The following is an 18,489-nucleotide window of genomic DNA, read 5'->3' on the forward strand; positions in this document are numbered from 1 at the left end:
AAAATCAAGTGACCATAGGTGTGTGGGTTCATTTCTGGGTCTTCAATTCTATTCCATTGGTCTATCTGTCTGTCTCTGTACCAATACCATGCAGTTTTTATCACTATTGCTCTGTAATACTGCTTGAGTTCAGGGATAGTGATTCCCCCTGAAGTCCTTTTATTGTTGAGGATAGCTTTAGCTATCCTGGGTTTTTTGTTATTCCAGATGAATTTGCAAATTGTTCTGTCTAACTCTTTGAAGAATTGGATTGGTATTTTGATGGGGATTGCATTGAATCTGTAGATTGCTTTTGGTAAAATGGCCATTTTTACTATATTAATCCTGCCAATCCATGAGCATGGGAGATCTTTCCCTCTTCTGAGGTCTTCTTCAATTTCCTTCTTCAGTGTCTTGAAGTTCTTATTGTACAGATCTTTTACTTGCTTGGTTAAAGTCACACCGAGGTACTTTATATTATTTGGGTCTATTATGAAGGGTGTCGTTTCCCTAATTTCTTTCTCGGCTTGTTTCTCTTTTGTGTAGAGGAAGGCTACTGATTTATTTGAGTTAATTTTATACCCAGCCACTTTGCTGAAGTTGTTTATCAGCTTTAGTAGTTCTCTGGTGGAACTTTTGGGATCACTTAAATATACTATCATATCATCTGCAAACAGTGATATTTTGACTTCTTCTTTTCCGATCTGTATCCCCTTGACCTCCTTTTGTTGTCTGATTGCTCTGGCTAGAACTTCAAGAACTATATTGAATAAGTAGGGAGAGAGTGGGCAGCCTTGTCTAGTCCCTGATTTTAGTGGGATTGCTTCGAGTCTCTCTCCATTTAGTTTAATGTTAGCAACTGGTTTGCTGTATATGGCTTTTACTATGTTCAGGTATGGGCCTTGAATTCCTATTCTTTCCAGGACTTTTATCATGAAGGGGTGTTGAATTTTGTCAAATGCTTTCTCAGCGTCTAATGAAATGATCATGTGGTTTTGTTCTTTCAGTTTGTTTATATAATGGATCACGTTGATGGTTTTCCGTATTTTAAACCATCCCTGCATGCCTGGGATGAAGCCTACTTGGTCATGGTGGATGATTGTTTTGATGTGCTCTTGGATTCGGTTTGCCAGAATTTTGTTGAGTATTTTTGCGTCGATATTCATAAGGGAAATTGGTCTGAAGTTCTCTTTCTTTGTTGTGTCTTTGTGTGGTTTAGGTATAAGAGTAATTGTGGCTTCGTAGAAGGTAGTCGGTAGTGATCCATCTGTTTCAATTTTGTGGAATAGTTTGGATAATATTGGTATGAGGTCTTCTATGAAGGTTTGGTAGAATTCTGCACTAAACCCGTCTGGACCTGGGCTCTTTTTGGTTGGGAGACCTTTAATGACTGCTTCTATTTCCTTAGGAGTTATGGGGTTGTTTAACTGGTTTATCTGTTCCTGATTTAACTTCGGTACCTGGTATCTGTCTAGGAAATTGTCCATTTCCTGAAGATTTTCAAGTTTTGTTGAATATAGGTTTTTATAGTAAGATCTGATGATTTTTTGAATTTCCTCTGAATCTGTTGTTATGTCTCCCTTTTCATTTCTGATTTTGTTAATTTGGACGCACTCTCTGTGGCCTCTCGTTAGTCTGGCTAAGGGTTTATCTATCTTGTTGATTTTCTCAAAGAACCAACTTTTGGTTCTGTTGATTCTTTCTATGGTCCTTTTTGTTTCTACTTGGTTGATTTCCGCTCTGAGTTTGATTATTTCCTGCCTTCTACTCCTCCTGGGTGTATGTGCTTCTTTTTGTTCTAGAGCTTTTAGGTGTGCTGTCAAGCTGCTGACATATGCTCTTTCCTGTTTCTTTCTGCAGGCACTCAGCGCTATGAGTATTCCTCTTAGCACAGCTTTCATTGTGTCCCATAAGTTTGGGTATGTTGTACCTTCATTTTCATTAAATTCTAAAAAGTTTTTAATTTCTTTCTTTATTTCTTCCTTGACTAGGTTATCATTGAGTAGAGCATTGTTCAATTTCCAAGTATATGTGGGCATTCTTCCTTGATTGTTATTGAAGACCAGTTTTAGGCTGTGGTGGTCCGATAGCACGCATGGGATTATTTCTATCTTTCTGTACCTGTTGAGGCCCGTTTTTTGACCAATTATATGGTCGATTTTGGAGAAAGTACCATGAGGAGCTGAGAAGAAGGTATATCCTTTTGCTTTAGGATAGAATGTTCTATAAATATCCGTTAAGTCCATTTGGCTCATGACTTCTCTTAGTCTGTCTACATCTCTGTTCAATTTCTGTTTCCATGATCTGTCCATTGATGAGAGTGGGGTGTTGAAATCTCCCACTATTATTGTGTGAGGTGCAATGTGTGTTTTGAGCTTTAGTAAGGTTTCTTTTACATATGTAGGTGCCCTTGTATTTGGGGCATAGATATTTAGGATTGAGAGTTCATCTTGGTGGATTTTTCCTTTGATGAATATGAAGTGTCCTTCCTTATCTTTTTTGATGACTTTTAATTGAAAATTGATTTTATTTGATATTAGAATGGCTACTCCAGCTTGCTTCTTCTGACCATTTGCTTGGAAAATTGTTTTCCAGCCTTTCACTCTGAGGTAATGTCTGTCTTTGTCTCTGAGGTGTGTTTCCTGTAGGCAGCAGAATGCAGGGTCCTCGTTGCGTATCCAGTTTGTTAATCTATGTCTTTTTATTGGGGAATTGAGGCCATTGATGTTGAGAGATATTAAGGAATAGTGATTATTGTTTCCCGTTATATTCATATTTGGATGTGACGTTATGTTTGTGTGCTTTCATTCTCTTTGTTTTGTTGCCAAGATGATTAGTTTCTTGCTTCTTCTAGGTTATAGCTTGCCTCTTTACGTTGGGCTTTACCATTTATTATCATTTGTAGTGCTGGATTTGTAGAAAGATATTGTGTAAATTTGGTTTTGTCATGGAATATCTTGGTTTCTCCATCTATGTTAATTGAGAGTTTTGCAGGATACAGTAACCTGGGCTGGCATTTGTGTTCTTTTAGGGTCTGTATGACATCAGTCCAGGATCTTCTGGCCTTCATAGTTTCTGGCGAGAAGTCTGGTGTGATTCTGATAGGTCTGCCTTTATATGTTACTTGACCTTTTTCCCTTACTGCTTTTAATATTCTTTCTTTATTTTGTGCGTTTGGTGTTTTGACTATTATGTGACGGGAGGTGTTTCATTTCTGGTCCAATCTATTTGGAGTTCTGTAGGCTTCTTGTATGCCTATGGGTATCTCTTTTTTTAGATTAGGGAAGTTTTCTTCTATGATTTTGTTGAAGATATTTACTGGTCCTTTGAGCTGGGATTCTTCACTCTCTTCTATACCTAGTATCCTTAGGTTTGATCTTCTCATTGCGTCCTGGATTTCCTGTATGTTTTGGACCAGTAGCTTTTTCCGCTTTACATTATCTTTGACAGTTGAGTCAATGATTTCTATGGAATCTTCTGTTCCTGAGATTCTCTCTTCCATCTCTTGTATTCTGTTGGTGAAGCTTGTATCTACAGCTCCTTGTCTCTTCTTTTGGTTTTCTATATCCAGGGTTGTTTCCATGTGTTCTTTCTTGATTGCTTCTATTTCCATTTTTAATTCCTTCAACTGTTTGATTGTGTTTTCCTGGAATTCTTTCAGGGATTTTTGCGATTCCTCTCTGTAGGCTTCTACTTGTTTATTAATGTTTTCCTGTGTTTCCCTAAGGGAGTTCTTCACATCTTTCTTGAAGTCCTCCAGCATCATGATCAAATATGATTTTGAAACTAGATCTTGCTTTTCTGGTGTGTTTGGATATTCCATGTGTGTTTTGGTGGGAGAATTGGGCTCCTATGATGGCATGTAGTCTTGGTTTCTGTTGCTTGGGTTCCTGCGCTTGCCTCTCGCCATCAGATTATCTCTAGTGTTACTTTGTTCTGCTATTTCTGACAGTGGCTAGACTGTCCTATAAGCCTGTGTGTCAGGAGTGCTGTAGACCTGTTTTCCTCTCTTTCAGTCAGTTATGGGGACAGAGTGTTCTGCTTTCGGGCGTGTAGTTTTTCCTCTCTACAGGTCTTCAGCTGTTCCTGTGGGCCTGTGTCTTGAGTTCACCAGGCAGCTTTCTTGCAGCAGAAAAGTTGTGTACCTGTGGTCCCGAGGCTCAAGTTCGCTCGTGGGGTGCTGCCCACGGGCTCTCTGCAGCGGCAGCAACCAGGAATACCTGTGCCGCCCCTTCCGGGAGCTTCAGTGCACCAGGGTTCCAGATTGCCTTTGGCGTTTTCCTCTGGTGTCCGAGATGTATGTACAGAGAGCAGTCTCTTCTGGTTTCCCAGGCTTGTCTGCCTCTCTGAAGGTTGAGCTCTCCTTCCCACGGGATTTGGGTGCAGAGAACTGTTTATCCGGTCTGTTTCCTTCAGGGTCCGGCGGTGTCTCTGGCAGGGGTCCTGCCGCTCCTGGGCCCTCCCCCACGGGAGCCCAGAGGCCTTATACAGTTTCCTCTTGGGCCAGGGATGTGGGCAGGGGTGAGCAGTGTTGGTGGTCTCTTCCGCTCTGCAGCCTCAGGAGTGCCCACCTGACCAGGCGGTTGGGTCTCTCTCTCACAGGGTCTGGGAGCAGAGAGCTGCTGCGTGCCGGGATCCGCGGGTGTGGGACTTCCGGTAAACACAGAACGTGCCGGGTCCTAGAGGAATTCTGCTTCTGTGTGTCCCAAGCTCACCAGGCAGCTTTCTTGCAGCAGAAAAGTTGGTCCTACCTGTGGTCCCGAGGCTCAAGTTCGCTCGTGGGGTGCTGCCCACGGGCTCTCTGCAGCGGCAGCACCAGGAAGACCTGTGCCGCCCCTTCCGGGAGCTTCAGTGCACCAGGGTTCCAGATGGTCTTTGGCTTTTTCCTCTGGTGTCCGAGATGTGTGTGCAGAGAGCAGTCTCTTCTGGTTTCCCAGGCTTGTCTGCCTCTCTGAAGGTTTAGCTCTCCCTCCCACCGGCTGTTGTCTTTATAAGATGGAGAATGAGTGGCTGGAGAGGTGGCTCAGCAGCTCTTGATTCTCTTCTAGAGGAACCTACACTTCATTCTCAGTGCCACATCCGGCAGCTTGCTGCCTCCTGTAACGGCCTTTGTGGGCACCCACATACTTTTGGCATATTCTCTCTCTCTCTCTCTCTCTCTCTCTCTCTCTCTCTCTCCCTCCCTCCCTCCCTCCCTCCCTCCCTCCCTCCCAGCCTTTCCCTCTCTCTCTCCCTCCTTCCCTTTCCCTCTCTTTCTCTCTTCACATATCCACCCCCCCCGACAAAACACCTTCTCTCTGCCTCTCACTCTCTCTCACAAACACAAGTAAAAAGTAATACATCATTTAATATTTTTCCCTATTGTCCCAGAGGTCCTAATCTTTACAAGAAAAAAACAGCAAAGTAAGACAGACAGACAGAAAGAAAAATGAGTACTTTGTGTTCAGTGAGGTCAGCATCGTTTGCATAAAACGTCCTTAAGGAATCTATGAAACAAATTTCCAAACTAACACATTTAGGCAATTATATATGGTTAAAAGTCAAATATTAGTTGTATTTCAACAAAACTAAAATTAATGAAAAAGAATCAATGTTCCATTTAATATAACATGAAATGATTAAGCAAAAACCTTAACAAAGCATGTTCTGGGTCATCGTCCCTCAGAGTAATAAAGGATGAAAAAATAAGCATAAAGATTGGAAAACAAGGCTTTGCAGGTCAACTTAGGTTATTTAAGAAGTCTGTAAGACATGTAATATAACATATAAATTGACAAAAGAGACTCAAACCTGATGTGTGTGGTGAAGAGAAATTCAGTGTTAAGTCTGCACCTGCTTACAATGGGATGAGCAGAGGTGAAGCTGGCTCCTGCCTGAGTAAGTTAGATTGTGCATGGCTCTAATCACAATTCCATGAGGCTATATCTGGGGAGCAGACGTGAGGCTTTGGAATTTTTCTGGCTGTGCAAAGGGAGCTTGGGAAATAATGAAACTTTATAGGTGAACATAGGTACAAGACATGGCCTACAGAATCTCCCCATTGACCTCTATCCCTGTCTTCTCACAGAAGAAAACCAGCAATCAGTCACAAGTCAACCTGTTTGCCTAGAAGAGTGGATTAGGAAATAGTACATTGAATAGAGGCCTCACACAGTGGGAGGAGAGACCTGACTTGTAAGGAGTCCTCTGACCTCTACAGGTGCACTGTCTCATGCCCACACACAGCAAAATGAACAAATATAAAAATAAAACAAAAAACCACAAGAAAACATGTGTCTTTTGAACCTTAGTAGTAAAAAAAACAAACCCAAGAACCCCACCCTCCCACCCCAAGTTTCCATTCCATGCCTATTAGAACATCTATAATCCAGTGTGCTCAAGACACCAAGTGCTGGTAAGGATGGGCCAGATGCCAGGGGAAGTCTCCTTCACTGCAGCGGGAATGAAACTCACGCAGCCACTTGGACTGATGGATAAGAGTGAAGAGTGGTGCTCCTTGGCATTTATAATAATGACAGGAACCCCACATCCATTCTGAATCTACAATGGAAACAACTCAATGCCCATCAGCAGGAAGAACTGATTTCAGCATGTGTGCAAGAGAACATGTTATGTAGAAGAAAGCATTCAATAAGCATGAGGGGAGTTCAGAAGTACATTGAACAAAAGCTTATACCATACTGCATGTGTTCAGAACGCACTGAAGTGAAGCTTTGGAGCTGACAAGTATAACCTTCCGTGGGAGGGTTGGAAGGCAGGTAGTGGAGCTGAAGACTGCTGAATTTCACTACGTAAACTGCATTTTATTTTGTTTTATCTGTGGATGCTATGAGATCATGTAATGCATATATGTGACATAAAATGGTCTAAGAAGGATAGTTAGCATTGACATCTTATAGTTTTGGTTGTGAGCCTAACCTTTAATGACTGAACCATCTCTCTAGGCCAGCACTGACATCTTAAATACCTTTGTTTCCAGCTGCGTGGTGATGTTGCCCGCCTTAAGTCCCAGCACTTGGAGTCAGAGTCAGGAGGATCTCTGTGAGTTCAAGGCCAGCCTAGTTTACAGATTGAGTTCTAGGACAGCCAGGGCTACCCAAAGAAACCCTGTCTGGAAATAAACAACCACAACAACAACCGCCACCACCAACCCCTCTGCTTCCCTGTGCTGGGATCCTTCGAGTCCTTGTCTTCCAGTCATCCCCCTATGGCATAAAATTCAGGAAGTAATCTTCCTCTGGAACTGTATTTCGTGCCTGTATCCAGTCTTCCGGTAATTCTTCCTGTTTAACTGTTTGGTATCTTGTTATCCAGCCCCCCTTTCTATCCCTTTCCTCCTAACCTTCCGGCCTCCAGTGACTTCTGTTCTGTGTTCATCCATGAAGTCCAGTTGTTTGGCTCTGATGTTTGAGCTCCTTTGGTATCTGTCTTTTGGTAACTTGTTTGTTTCAGCTAGTGTTCTCTGTTCTATCCCGGTTGCTGCAGATGACAGGGTTTTTTGTATAGCTATAGCCACTTATTCTTATTTATTTATTTATTTATTTATTTATTTACTTATTTTTACACTCCAGATTTTATTCCCCTCCTGGTCCACCTCCCTTCCGCCTCAGTTCCATATCCGGTAACCTCCCACCCCAACCCGTGTCTCCCCAAGGATGTCCCCACCACATCCACCCCACCAGGCCTCTTAACTTCCTAGGTCCTCCAGTCCCTTGAGGATTAGGTGCATCTTCTCTGACTGAACCCAGATCCAGGTTGGAGGCCTCATTTAAGCTGGTGTATGCTGCCTGGTTGGTGATCCAGTGTCTGAGAGTCCAGGTTAGTTGAGACTATGGTCCTCCTACAGGGTGGCCCTCCTCCTCAGCTTCCTCCAGCTTTTCCCTCATTCAACCAGAGGGGTCAGCAGCTTCTGTTCATTGGTTGGGAGCCACTATATTCTTAGTTACTGCTGTGACAGAATAGCTGACCAAAGTTACTTGAAGAAGGAAGGAGCTATTTTGACTCACACTTTGAGAGGGGATTCTGGCATGGTTGTCAAGGCCTGGTGGCAGGAGTGTGAGGTTGCAGTACACTTTCAGTCAGGCAGGAGAGAGCTGAATGGTGTTGCCTGGCTTGCTTTCCTCTCAAGCCTTGGGGGCCATCTATATTGAGGGTAGGTCTTCCCTGCTCCATCACAGTTCTTTGAAATACCCTCACAGACTCATTCGGAGATGTTACCTTGGGGATTCTGAATCCCATCAGGAGGAGAGCATTAATATGACAGGCACCTTATAGAATCCATATTATGGCTGTTGTAACAGGGCAGCCGGGTGTCCTTTACATATCTATCTATCCTTTCAAAAAGATGCACAGCATTGCTGAAACAATGGAACATTTTCAGGTTTCTGTAGCAGACCATGACAGATGCTTGTGGACGCTGGACCCTACTGCACAGTAACATCCCACATGCTCCACGTCTTGTCTTTTCTCATCCATATACAAGTTAGACACTCTCATGCATAAGAAAACAGAGGCACCTCGAGTTTCCATCATGTGGAGGCTACAGTGTCCACAGGCTTACCCTTGGTCAATGGGTGGAGCTTGCAGTGGTGCCAGCCTGGGTTGCTTTCCTGGCTCATGGGCTCTACTTGTAGGAGAAGCACACACAGTGTGCAGTGGGGAAGAAAGTGGGGTTTGCATCTATGAATAACTGTAAGATTGTAGTGGCACATTCAGTACTAGATTCTCTGTCACCTGTCTGATTATCTGCGATGCTAACACTAAACTTGGTGGTATCCATGATGTCTCAGGACAGTTTTATGACAGGCTTTGGTACAATAGCATGTGTTAGGTGCACACATTTTATATTGCATGTAGGTGGATCTTGATCCTCCCACATGCCTGTTTGTGGCTTTGAAGGGTTCTCTGAAAGCTCCTTTCATCTGTCTTCACAGTGATGAACTTTAATGTTATCCTGTTGTAAGTTCTCACATAATAAGGCATAGATTTTTGTTTGGCTTGGCGGTAGACTTCTGTTTAAAATTCCTTTAATGTGTTCATTCCATGCTTTTTTCTTTTCATTTTGATAGCTGATGGTTCTGTGAAGAATTTTACATGAATTTATTGTACTAGTAAAACTCATGCTTCTGACCCTTCTTCTGTCTGAACTTGCTGAACGTGGGGTTTTCAGCACAGGCTGATTTTCTGTCTTCCTTGGAATTGTTTTCTTTTCCTCTTCAGCTGAGGAAAATAAAAAAAATCATGTGCTAGATATAAAGTTTCATTAAAATTGCTTATGCCCTATCTCAGGCATTTTAAGTGGGCCATCTGTCTAAACATTTCTCTCTCCCTCACTTTTTTCCTGATCATTTCCTCGACTTATTCATGAGCCATGGGAGGGCTCCTTTGTAGTCTGCCTGTATCTGTGTCTGTCTACCCCCACTGAATACATCTATGTACTTGTATGACATAGCTTTGTGCTTACTGGAAATTTTCTGAACTTGGATCAGATGAATGGCCCACTTTCTTCCTACAAGGATTTGCATGCAGAAACTGACCTCAGTGGTTATGGAATTCAGCAGATTATTCTGGATTAGTTTACAGTCCACCTGCTGGAGAAGTTATGACGAGGCAGTACTTCATGATTCTTTGACCATTCTCCCTGTTCTCACAGGTAGTGCCAGCCATTACTGTCTGAGAATATGTTTTGAGATGGCCACTGCCGTAGCCTGAAATCTGTGAAATGCTGGAAGTTTCTGTCAGTAGCTCTGCACGTTTATCATTATTGTGTGTGTGTTTGCTAAGTTATGCGTGTTATTAAAATTACTAAAAAGCAGTCGTCAGTTTTTCTCTGTAAGATATGGAAAAGGTGGGTATTCCTGAACAGTTTGATTCTTGCTGTCAAGCTGGCAGTGGAAGTGGACAGGCTTAGGTAGAGCTGTGATTTGGTTTTGAGGTGCTAGTATGTGATTCCTCATTAGTGGGTTTGGTTATTTGCTGTTTGAAGTCAGAGTTTCAGATTTGAATGTGCAGATTGAGTTGTGTACAGTGAAGCCTTGGTCTGATGGCAGCCCTTTCCACAGAATGTGCTTCACTAGGAGAACATGCTTTACGAGGGTGACTGTGAAGCATCTCCCCACCTTTGAGGATGGTTTGTAGTTATTTTCCCTTGGCTTAATCTCTCCTTGCTGAGTGACATCCAGAGCCTGGTGTCTACCCGGAACTTTATAACCCATTTTGAACCATTTTGAGTTGTATCAACAGATACAATTTTTTAAATCAGTATAACTTTAAGTACTTATTTCTATCATGTTCATACTTTTTGAAGTGAAATAGTAAGAATTTCACAGTAGTTCTTACTATTCTCTTAGCAATTCTTTAGAGCAATAGTACACATTCCTCTAGGTTTGTGTCTATTTTAGTGCAATAGTGTATGACTGAGTCACTAGCATAAATGCTTAAACTATCCAGTCTATTCACCAAACAAATTCAAGCTACCTTTAAACCCACGTAAAGTCAGACAGAACCCTAGTGCTAACCATTCCTGGGGACCACGTTTTCTGTTCTTCTTGGCATCTGGAGGTCTTGCTTCTCAGTGGAACTGCTTTCTTCTATTCTCTTAACAAAGCACCTTAGATCTTGTTAGTAAAGTGCTACTCCAGGGATTCAGGCTCAGAGGAAGCTGGGCTTCCTTTCACCCCCTTGTCTCTGTGGGAGCCCCTCTTACAGGTTCAGGGATGTGGGTTCTCAAGTGCATTGCTGAAGAGAGAAGGAGCTAAGACATAAAGCTCTGGACTTTCTCTCAGAAGCCTGTGTTCTTCCATAAGGTCTCTCCTGGGACAAGCTACAATGTATATGAAACAGATGTGGATCCAAATAAAGCACTGGAAAAATAAATAGTGGCTGGGTCCTGAGGAGAGTCAGCTATGTCTCGCCACCATCTGCAGGATCGTTTTCTGTGGGAAAAAGTTCTGGGTTAGCACAGGACGTCAGGATCAGTGACTTCCCCCACCTCTGCAGGCACAGGATGGCTGTCTCACTAGGAAGGGCCTTTGCTCTCACAGACTGTTGAGCATGCTCAATTTTAAAAAATTACATAGCATATAGTTCCTGTTAAGTGGAAGGAAGACAGTGAAATCACACCATCATTGAGACCATTTCGGAGGGTGGTAATTCCCTCCTTGGAAATGTGAGGCAGAGAAGAGAGCCCAAAGCTTCGTAATGGAAGAGTGGCCAGGAGGCAGGAGTGGTCATCATGTTACCTTTGCCTACCTCCATTCAGTCCTCATGTGTGTCTGTCACTGCAGATAACTTTGTTATTTTAATGTTTTATAAAAGGAAATTAATTTTGTCAATTTTCTCAAGGTAAGAAGTATAGGCAGAGCTCATACTACTTCTGTGGGGCAGCAGAGCCTGGTTCATGATCAGTGTGCTTGGTCCTCTGCCTCCTGTTTGTTTGGCTTAATTAAAAGGAGCTAGTCCAATCAGACACACAAGCCAGAATAATTAGGAAAAGAGTAAGGTACAAAGCATGGGGCTTTCCTTTTAAGGATTTGAATGGTAAGTAAATCAATTAAGAATTAGCATGGTGTGAAGTCAAATACTGTAGAATTGTCATGAGCAGGAAGTGTGTAGTTTCAGTATCAAAGAAAGCAAGCATGTAGGAAAGCCACGTTACATACTTGTCCTGGAAGAATGGACATCTTACCACTTGAGGTTGAACAAGAAATTTAGCCTAGCGAGGAGACAAATCTAGGGTGATCTTGGAACTGACCCTCTGCCATTTATGTGGCTCCCAGGCCCTTCCTGATGAATGCACCCGGCTGTAGCCCAGTGGTAGGATTCTTGCCTAAGGGGCTTGGAGCCTTGGGTTTTACCCCAGCACTAGAAAAAAAAAGTCTATAAATGAAAATATGAAGTGATTGCAATCCTCATAGAGCCCCATCGTCCAGTGGGGAGACATGGGTGTGACAGTGCCCTGTGGGGTGCAGGTGCACAGTGAGGCAGAGGGCAGAAGCACTCTGGCCTGCTGCCCTCATGTGTCCCTTGCCTTGCTGTCTTCTCTCTTCCCAGTCTTGTGGTCCTCGTCCTCAGGAGCTCTTGCTTACCAGCACTCTTCTCTCTGAACCTCTGCACTCTGAATACCCAACAGTGTCTTCCAAGTCTGTATATTGTTGGTGTGGTTTTTTGCTTCACTTGTTTTTTTTCTGTAGGATTTAAGGTAGTCATCATTAAACAGGTGAAGTGGCCTGTCCAATACAAGCACTCTCTTCACCTGTTAACCCCCCTTCACCAGGCCCTGTAACTAGAGGGGACTTAGGCATCACAGTTGTTGTGACTGTGATATTTTTTGAATACCATATAATATACATTCTTTTGAAATTTGAGAGGCTTGAATGGAAATATAACCTACAACTTTAATTTTAGATCCATGGCTAAAGCTAGAGTCTAGATAAAAGGTGCTATTGTTAATAATACTTCAAAGATAAGAATATAAATGTGTGACCCTAGGGTTAATTTTGATCTCGTTACTTTTTAAAACAAAATTGTAGGAAATTTTTGTGTTTCTTTTCTGGCAGCTTGACCTAGTTTTTCTGCTCCATGTAATGCCAACCATACATTTATATGATAAGATTAGCTTTGTTCAGAGCTCTGACAGCCTTGGGTGGATTCCAGAACTTATTGGAAAGCCAGGACTAGAGAAGACAGAAGACATAGGCTGTGTGCAAGATGGAAACCATGCCTGTCCTCTCCTGGTGTTCCACAACATGGTGCCAGTCACTTAGTGTTTATGAAGTTGTGGTTACACAGTTTACTGTAGTTTAGTTTTCTCTCTCTTAGTGGTTTTGTTCTAGCTGATAAATTAAGGTAGTTTTTTTTTTTCCAAGCTGGCACTATGGAGGAACAGTCTATATAGTTTTACAGGTAGAGTAAGGTATTATAGTTCATTGTTTTTAAATAAATAAACTTTATTATTATTATTATTGCTATTATTATTATTATGTGTGTATGTATGTATGTGCCTGTGTGTGCATAGGTGGGAAATGTCAGAGAGTAACCTGGAGTCCATTCTCTCCTGCTTTACGTGGATTCCAGGGACTGACTTTAGGCCCTCAGGCTGTTAAAACACCTTTACTTCCTGAGGTCTCACTACCTTTATTCTTTACTACAGTGTTAGTTGTATCAGCTATGAAGAGTAATCAAGCTACAAGTTCTTACACGTTATATTGACTGATTCATTTCTGTCTTGGAAACTTATCACATTTGTCACCGTGCATATTGTACTGTAATTAAGCTTATGTTTATAGCTTGAGTAGTTAGCAAAAAATAATAGTGCTTAAAAAAAAGAATAACTTAGGAGGGAGTGTCACAATTACACAATTCAGGTTCAGAACATGGGGCAGGGATGATGGGTCTTAGAAGAGGCAGTGGTTCCACAATCAGAGCAGAGGGATGGCTGTTGTCTTTTGAGTGTCTGCCTTTTAAAAATCTCTCCATTTATATCTGGAAGCTGTTTATTCCAAGGGTGGGGTTAGTGCAATGAAACGTGAAGTGTGGTCCTTGGCTCTCTTATTCTACACATCAATGTTAGAGGAAATTAGTTTGTTGATAGAGAATAAAATATAATTAACTCCTATTCTTTCTTTCTGCTTCAGAGTTCCAGTTATAAGGCCAGATGTGGCTAAGTGGGAGCTCTCAGTAAAATTACATGATGAAGACCATACTGTTGTGGCATCCAACAACGGGCCAACATTTAACGTGAGTTTTGCTTGTTTTTGGTAATCTTGCATAATCTAGGCAAATTTAGAACATTTTTAGCTTCTCTGGTGTCTCTTCACAGTCTGCAGCAAAGCCTTGTGTTCGCCTGTATAGCTGAATATAAAGGGGGCTTTTTGTCCTGTTGTGCTAATTAGAAAACACATTCCTAGATTTAGCTACTTTCTAAACTACTACCTGATTCACTTTTCTTCAATACCCACTGCAAAGTCATAGGTTTGGTTCTGTGATTGATTATCACACAGACTTGTCTGTGATAGAGCCAGAAGCCTGAGATAGCATCATATTGGGATTCCTGTGTGATGCTCTTGAAGAAAAGCTTATTTCCTGGTGCCATTCTTTTTCTTGTAAAGAATATAAACTCTTTGTGAAACATCCAAGACAGAACTGTAGTAGTGTAAGTTCTGGCCTACAATGAACACAGTCCACTCAGATTTCAGTGTTTATGCCGTGGTGTGGATGGTACATCTAAACTCTGTGACTAAAGTTCACTGGACAAACACTGAGGAGTTGCTGCTTAGGGATAGCTTTGTGTGTTTCCCCGAGCCGGGAGGCAGCTGTGTTGTTAGCATGATACCCTATTACCCACAATCTCTTCTGTGACTTAGTTGCTTTGAGATTCATATGATCTGGGGGAAACAAATGACTTTTGACAGAAGACCAGAGCAAAATGGAAACCAAAATAATGTAAATTCATTCTAAATCTGCCGAGGCTCAGGGGGGCTTAGGAGTTTCTTGGTCTCCATGAACACATACGGTGGGAATACTATCCAGTCTTTCAAAATATTGAGCTCCAAAGTGAGGAAATTTAGTTGAGTTTATTTATAATAATTTTCTGGATTCCAAAGTCTTTTTTCTTCTCTCTTATGCAACATAATATGGAACTGGTTAGAACAGTACAAGAAATACAAAGATATGTATATTTCTTGCTTTAAAGGTGAAGAATTAGATTTATATTGAAGACCATTCATTTTGAAGAAAAAGGTCTGAGTGGTTTTGATGTGTAAACAGACTGGCTTAGAAATGTCCTCCAGGGACAGACATCTGAGCATCACACATTGTAAGTGTTTTGCCTGGTGTTTGCCTGACTAACTGCTCATGAGTGAGACTTGTGAGTAAATAATCTTTTCTGCTAGGCCAGTGGCAGCAACCTTTGTAAAGACTCTTCAAACTACTAAAGAATGTTCAGGGTTGGACCACTGGCTCAGTGGGTAAGGGCTCTAGCCTCACTAGCCTGAGGCCCTGAGCTCCACCTCAGGGAACCCACATAAGAAGCTATACATGGTGATGCAAGAGCCAGATAAGAGACAGAGACAGGAGAGTTGCCCAGAAGCCCAACAGCCAGCTGTACTGGAGCACAGGATAGCAGCAGGAGCAAGAGAGACTGCCTCAGCTCAGTGTTGCCCTCTGATCTCTACAAGAGACCATGGCATGCATCAGCCCCCTCCCCCATACCCCACACCCACTGTCAATCAACTAACATTCCAAAGAATATCCAGAACCCCTAGACTACTCCTGGTATACTAATGTAATCTTTGTACTAATGAATAAAAAATTCTAAATGGTCAAAATAATACTTAGCTTTGCTGGTTGGAGAATAATTTCCCACTATCTTAAAAACTTTAAAGTTAATTTTTTTTTTTTCCGGAGCTGGGGACCGAACCCAGGGCTTTGCGCTCGCTAGGCAAGCACTCTACCGCTGAGCTAAATCCCCAACCCACTAAAGTTAATTTTTAAGGTTAGCATATAAAGTTCTGGTATTCATTCTAATACTGTCATTCATACATTGTTGAAATTTCATTGTCTTTCCTACTGTCTTTCCCCACTTTTCCTGGTTCTCTGCCACACCCCCAAAGCCTTCTTTGTGCTTTAAATTCTTTATAGTTTATTTCCCTAAATTTAGTTCAGTTTCTTTTTATTAAGAGAACAAAATACTTTCGAAACGCATGAAATCACTTCATTTAAATTAAAATTAGAGCTCATTCCATCCTCCTAATTTCATGTTATAAGTTATATTGTATCTAATACAATTCAACTTGTATTAGAATTTAAAAGGCTGGGCTTGGGGGTAGCTCCGTGGTAAGGCAGTTACTAGCATGCATGAGGCCCTGCATTCTGTTAAATCAACATCAGAGACCTACTGTGGAATGGCAGCATGAGCTGTTCTGTGGAGCCACTCTTCAGCAAAGTACCATCAGGAGAGAGTGGTGAAAATCTCCATCTGTAGCTGCTGTGTGGTTGTGTGTAGAAGACTGGAAGGCATTAGCTAAGAAACTGTCATGAAGAAGTGAGTTCAGCGTGGTTGCAAAGTCAAATCAGTTAAAATGTCTCCCCATTTGCAGTGGTAACCCCACACAGTTCCATGAATGAGCTCCAAAGAGGAACAAGTAGAGTGAAGGGAGTGTGCAATGCATGTACCATGGTGCAACGCAGGAGTCATGAAGCACACATGGAGTGATGCACCAGTCATGGGAAGGATGAAGGAGGGACACATCCTGGTTACGAACTGGTTAGAGAGACGCAGTCATGGCTTCCTCATGAGCTAAAGACTCCCTATAATTCCCGAATTGTGCTGCCAGGTTCTTGTCAGACCCTTAAATTCATGTGAAAGCTTAAAGATGTAGGATTGCCAACCTATCTTTAAAACTAGCTTAGGGATGGATGCCACATTTCCAGTACTGAACTGGAGGAAGGCCCCTTACGTCAAGGCAGACAGGTCGATTCCTGGGATAGGAATAATCCCCCTAGCCATTTGTAGGCCTGAGTGCCTGACTTGGGGTGCTCTGAAGCTTTAAGATAAGCAACCATGTAGTGGTTCCATTCATGAGGTGATGATGTGTGTGCTGGGTACTGAACCCAGGGCTTTTGTACCTAAAACGCATGTGCTCTACTACTGAGCTGCATCCCTCCTCTAAAGTGATGTTCTACAGAGACACTATAATGATTCAGTAGAGGAATGGATAATCCTTTCAGCAAATGGTGGGAAATCCATATACAATGAATGAAGTTGGATTCCTTCCTTATACTGAGTTAATATGCAAAATTTTGCCAAAAGAAATTTAATTCCTAAAAAAAGAGCTAAACCCTTTTTCTGACTTTATATGTTACTATATTTTCATAGCATTAGCAATGCAGGAAAAATGAATAATATTTATCAAAATTAAAATGTTTATGTCAATAGACACCAACAAGAAAGTGGAGGCAATCCCACAGAATAGCAAAAACCACTTAAACACTGAGTAAAAACATGTGCTGAAAATATATAAAGACCACCCTTATAGGGAAAAGATGAGAAATTCCAGTTTCAAATGAGTGAGGACTCTTGAGGACACCCAGAGACTACAGCCCATGAGTGGCATGAGGCAGGCACGTCTATACCACAGTGCTTCCAGGAAGAACAAATCAAAACTCTAAGTGCAAAACCTTGAGACTGGCCCAGGTGGCTGTCAGAAGCTAGAAGCAGAGAAACCAACACCCTCATGTTTTGTTGGTGGGTCTGAGATATGGTGCCTTGGAATTTCTCAGGTTAAACATCTGGGTTATATGGAACCTTGGCCTACTCTGTCATGAGGAATTAGTCTGTGTGTTCACCTAAGCACTTGTGTCCTTATTAATATGCTGGACACATTTAAACTGAATCATATAAAACTTTTCAAATAATAGTTATGGGACCAGATGGCAGCATCACAATGGTGAATTATATATATAATAGTTAAGTATATGTATTCATTTAGCCTTTCTGCAAAATAATTGATGGCATTCATAAAAGACTTTTCAAAGATCCATATCATTTGGCCTACTAATTCTAGTCTTAGAACTCTATCCTAAGAAAGTGATGAGAAATTATTTGTACCAGCTTAATATTTTATTTAATAAAAAAGTTGGATGAAGAGCACTTGATGTTAGATCCCAATGGAAAAAGTCTGCATTTACAGGACAAAGGGAGGCAGACATGAAAGCAACTAAAATACAGCAAACACCTTCCTAGAGATAGTTATAACCATTTAATCAGTGAGAACTGTCCTAGTTAGAGTTGCTATTGCTGTGATAAAAAACCATGATCAAAGCAACTAGGGGAGGAAAGGGTTTATATGGCTTACATTCTACATTGTACTCTATCACTGAAGGAAGTCGGGACAGGAACTCAAGCACGGCAGTGTCCCCAGTGTAGGAGCTGATGCACAGGTCATGGGGTGGGGGTCCTGCTTCTTGGCTTACTCCACAGCTTGGTCAACCTGCTTTCAGACTGACTCTCCCTCCACCCCTACCCCATCAATCATTAAGAAAATGCCTTAGAAGATTGAGGCATTTTCTCAATTGAGGCTCCCTCCTAGGTGACGACTCTAGCTTGGGTCAAGTTGATATAGGACATAGAACTAGTTAGGGAGCCCATGCCTGAATCTGCTTGGATGGCCAGGACCTGAAAGTTGGATGGCCTAGAGACCTTAGGGTAGAACCAAACACAACTGATGGCCACCCCCTTCCAAATCAAATGATATTCTGCTATGCTCATAGATCTATGTCAAGACCAATTGTCATCAAAGTCTTCCTCTGACAATTGATAGGAGCAGATGCAAAGACCCACAGCCAAACATTAAGCAGAGCTCAGGGAACCTCACAGAAGAGAGAGAGGAAGGATTATAGGAACCAGAGGAGCTGAAGGCACCAGGAGAACATGGCCCACAAAATCAACTAAGCAGGGCTGAATGGGGCTCACAGAGACCTTAATCATGGAACCTTCATGGGTCTGCACTA

The 18,489-nt window shown here is 42.1% G+C and overlaps 1 protein-coding gene across 7 annotated transcripts in view; it reads left to right on the forward strand.

Moving 5' to 3' along the window:
• Pcca (propionyl-CoA carboxylase subunit alpha) overlaps positions 1 to 18,489 on the forward strand; it is a 340,323-nt gene that overhangs the window by 187,836 nt on the left and 133,998 nt on the right. For all 7 annotated transcript variants that reach the window (XM_063274647.1, XM_063274648.1, XM_063274649.1 and 4 more), the window contains one exon: positions 13,614 to 13,716. In XM_063274647.1, the coding sequence (XP_063130717.1) occupies positions 13,614 to 13,716 (103 nt within the window). The remainder of the gene's footprint in view (positions 1 to 13,613; positions 13,717 to 18,489) is intronic.

Source organism: Rattus norvegicus, chromosome 15, assembly GCF_036323735.1.
Source record: "Rattus norvegicus strain BN/NHsdMcwi chromosome 15, GRCr8, whole genome shotgun sequence".
NCBI classification, from domain to species: domain Eukaryota; kingdom Metazoa; phylum Chordata; class Mammalia; order Rodentia; family Muridae; genus Rattus; species Rattus norvegicus.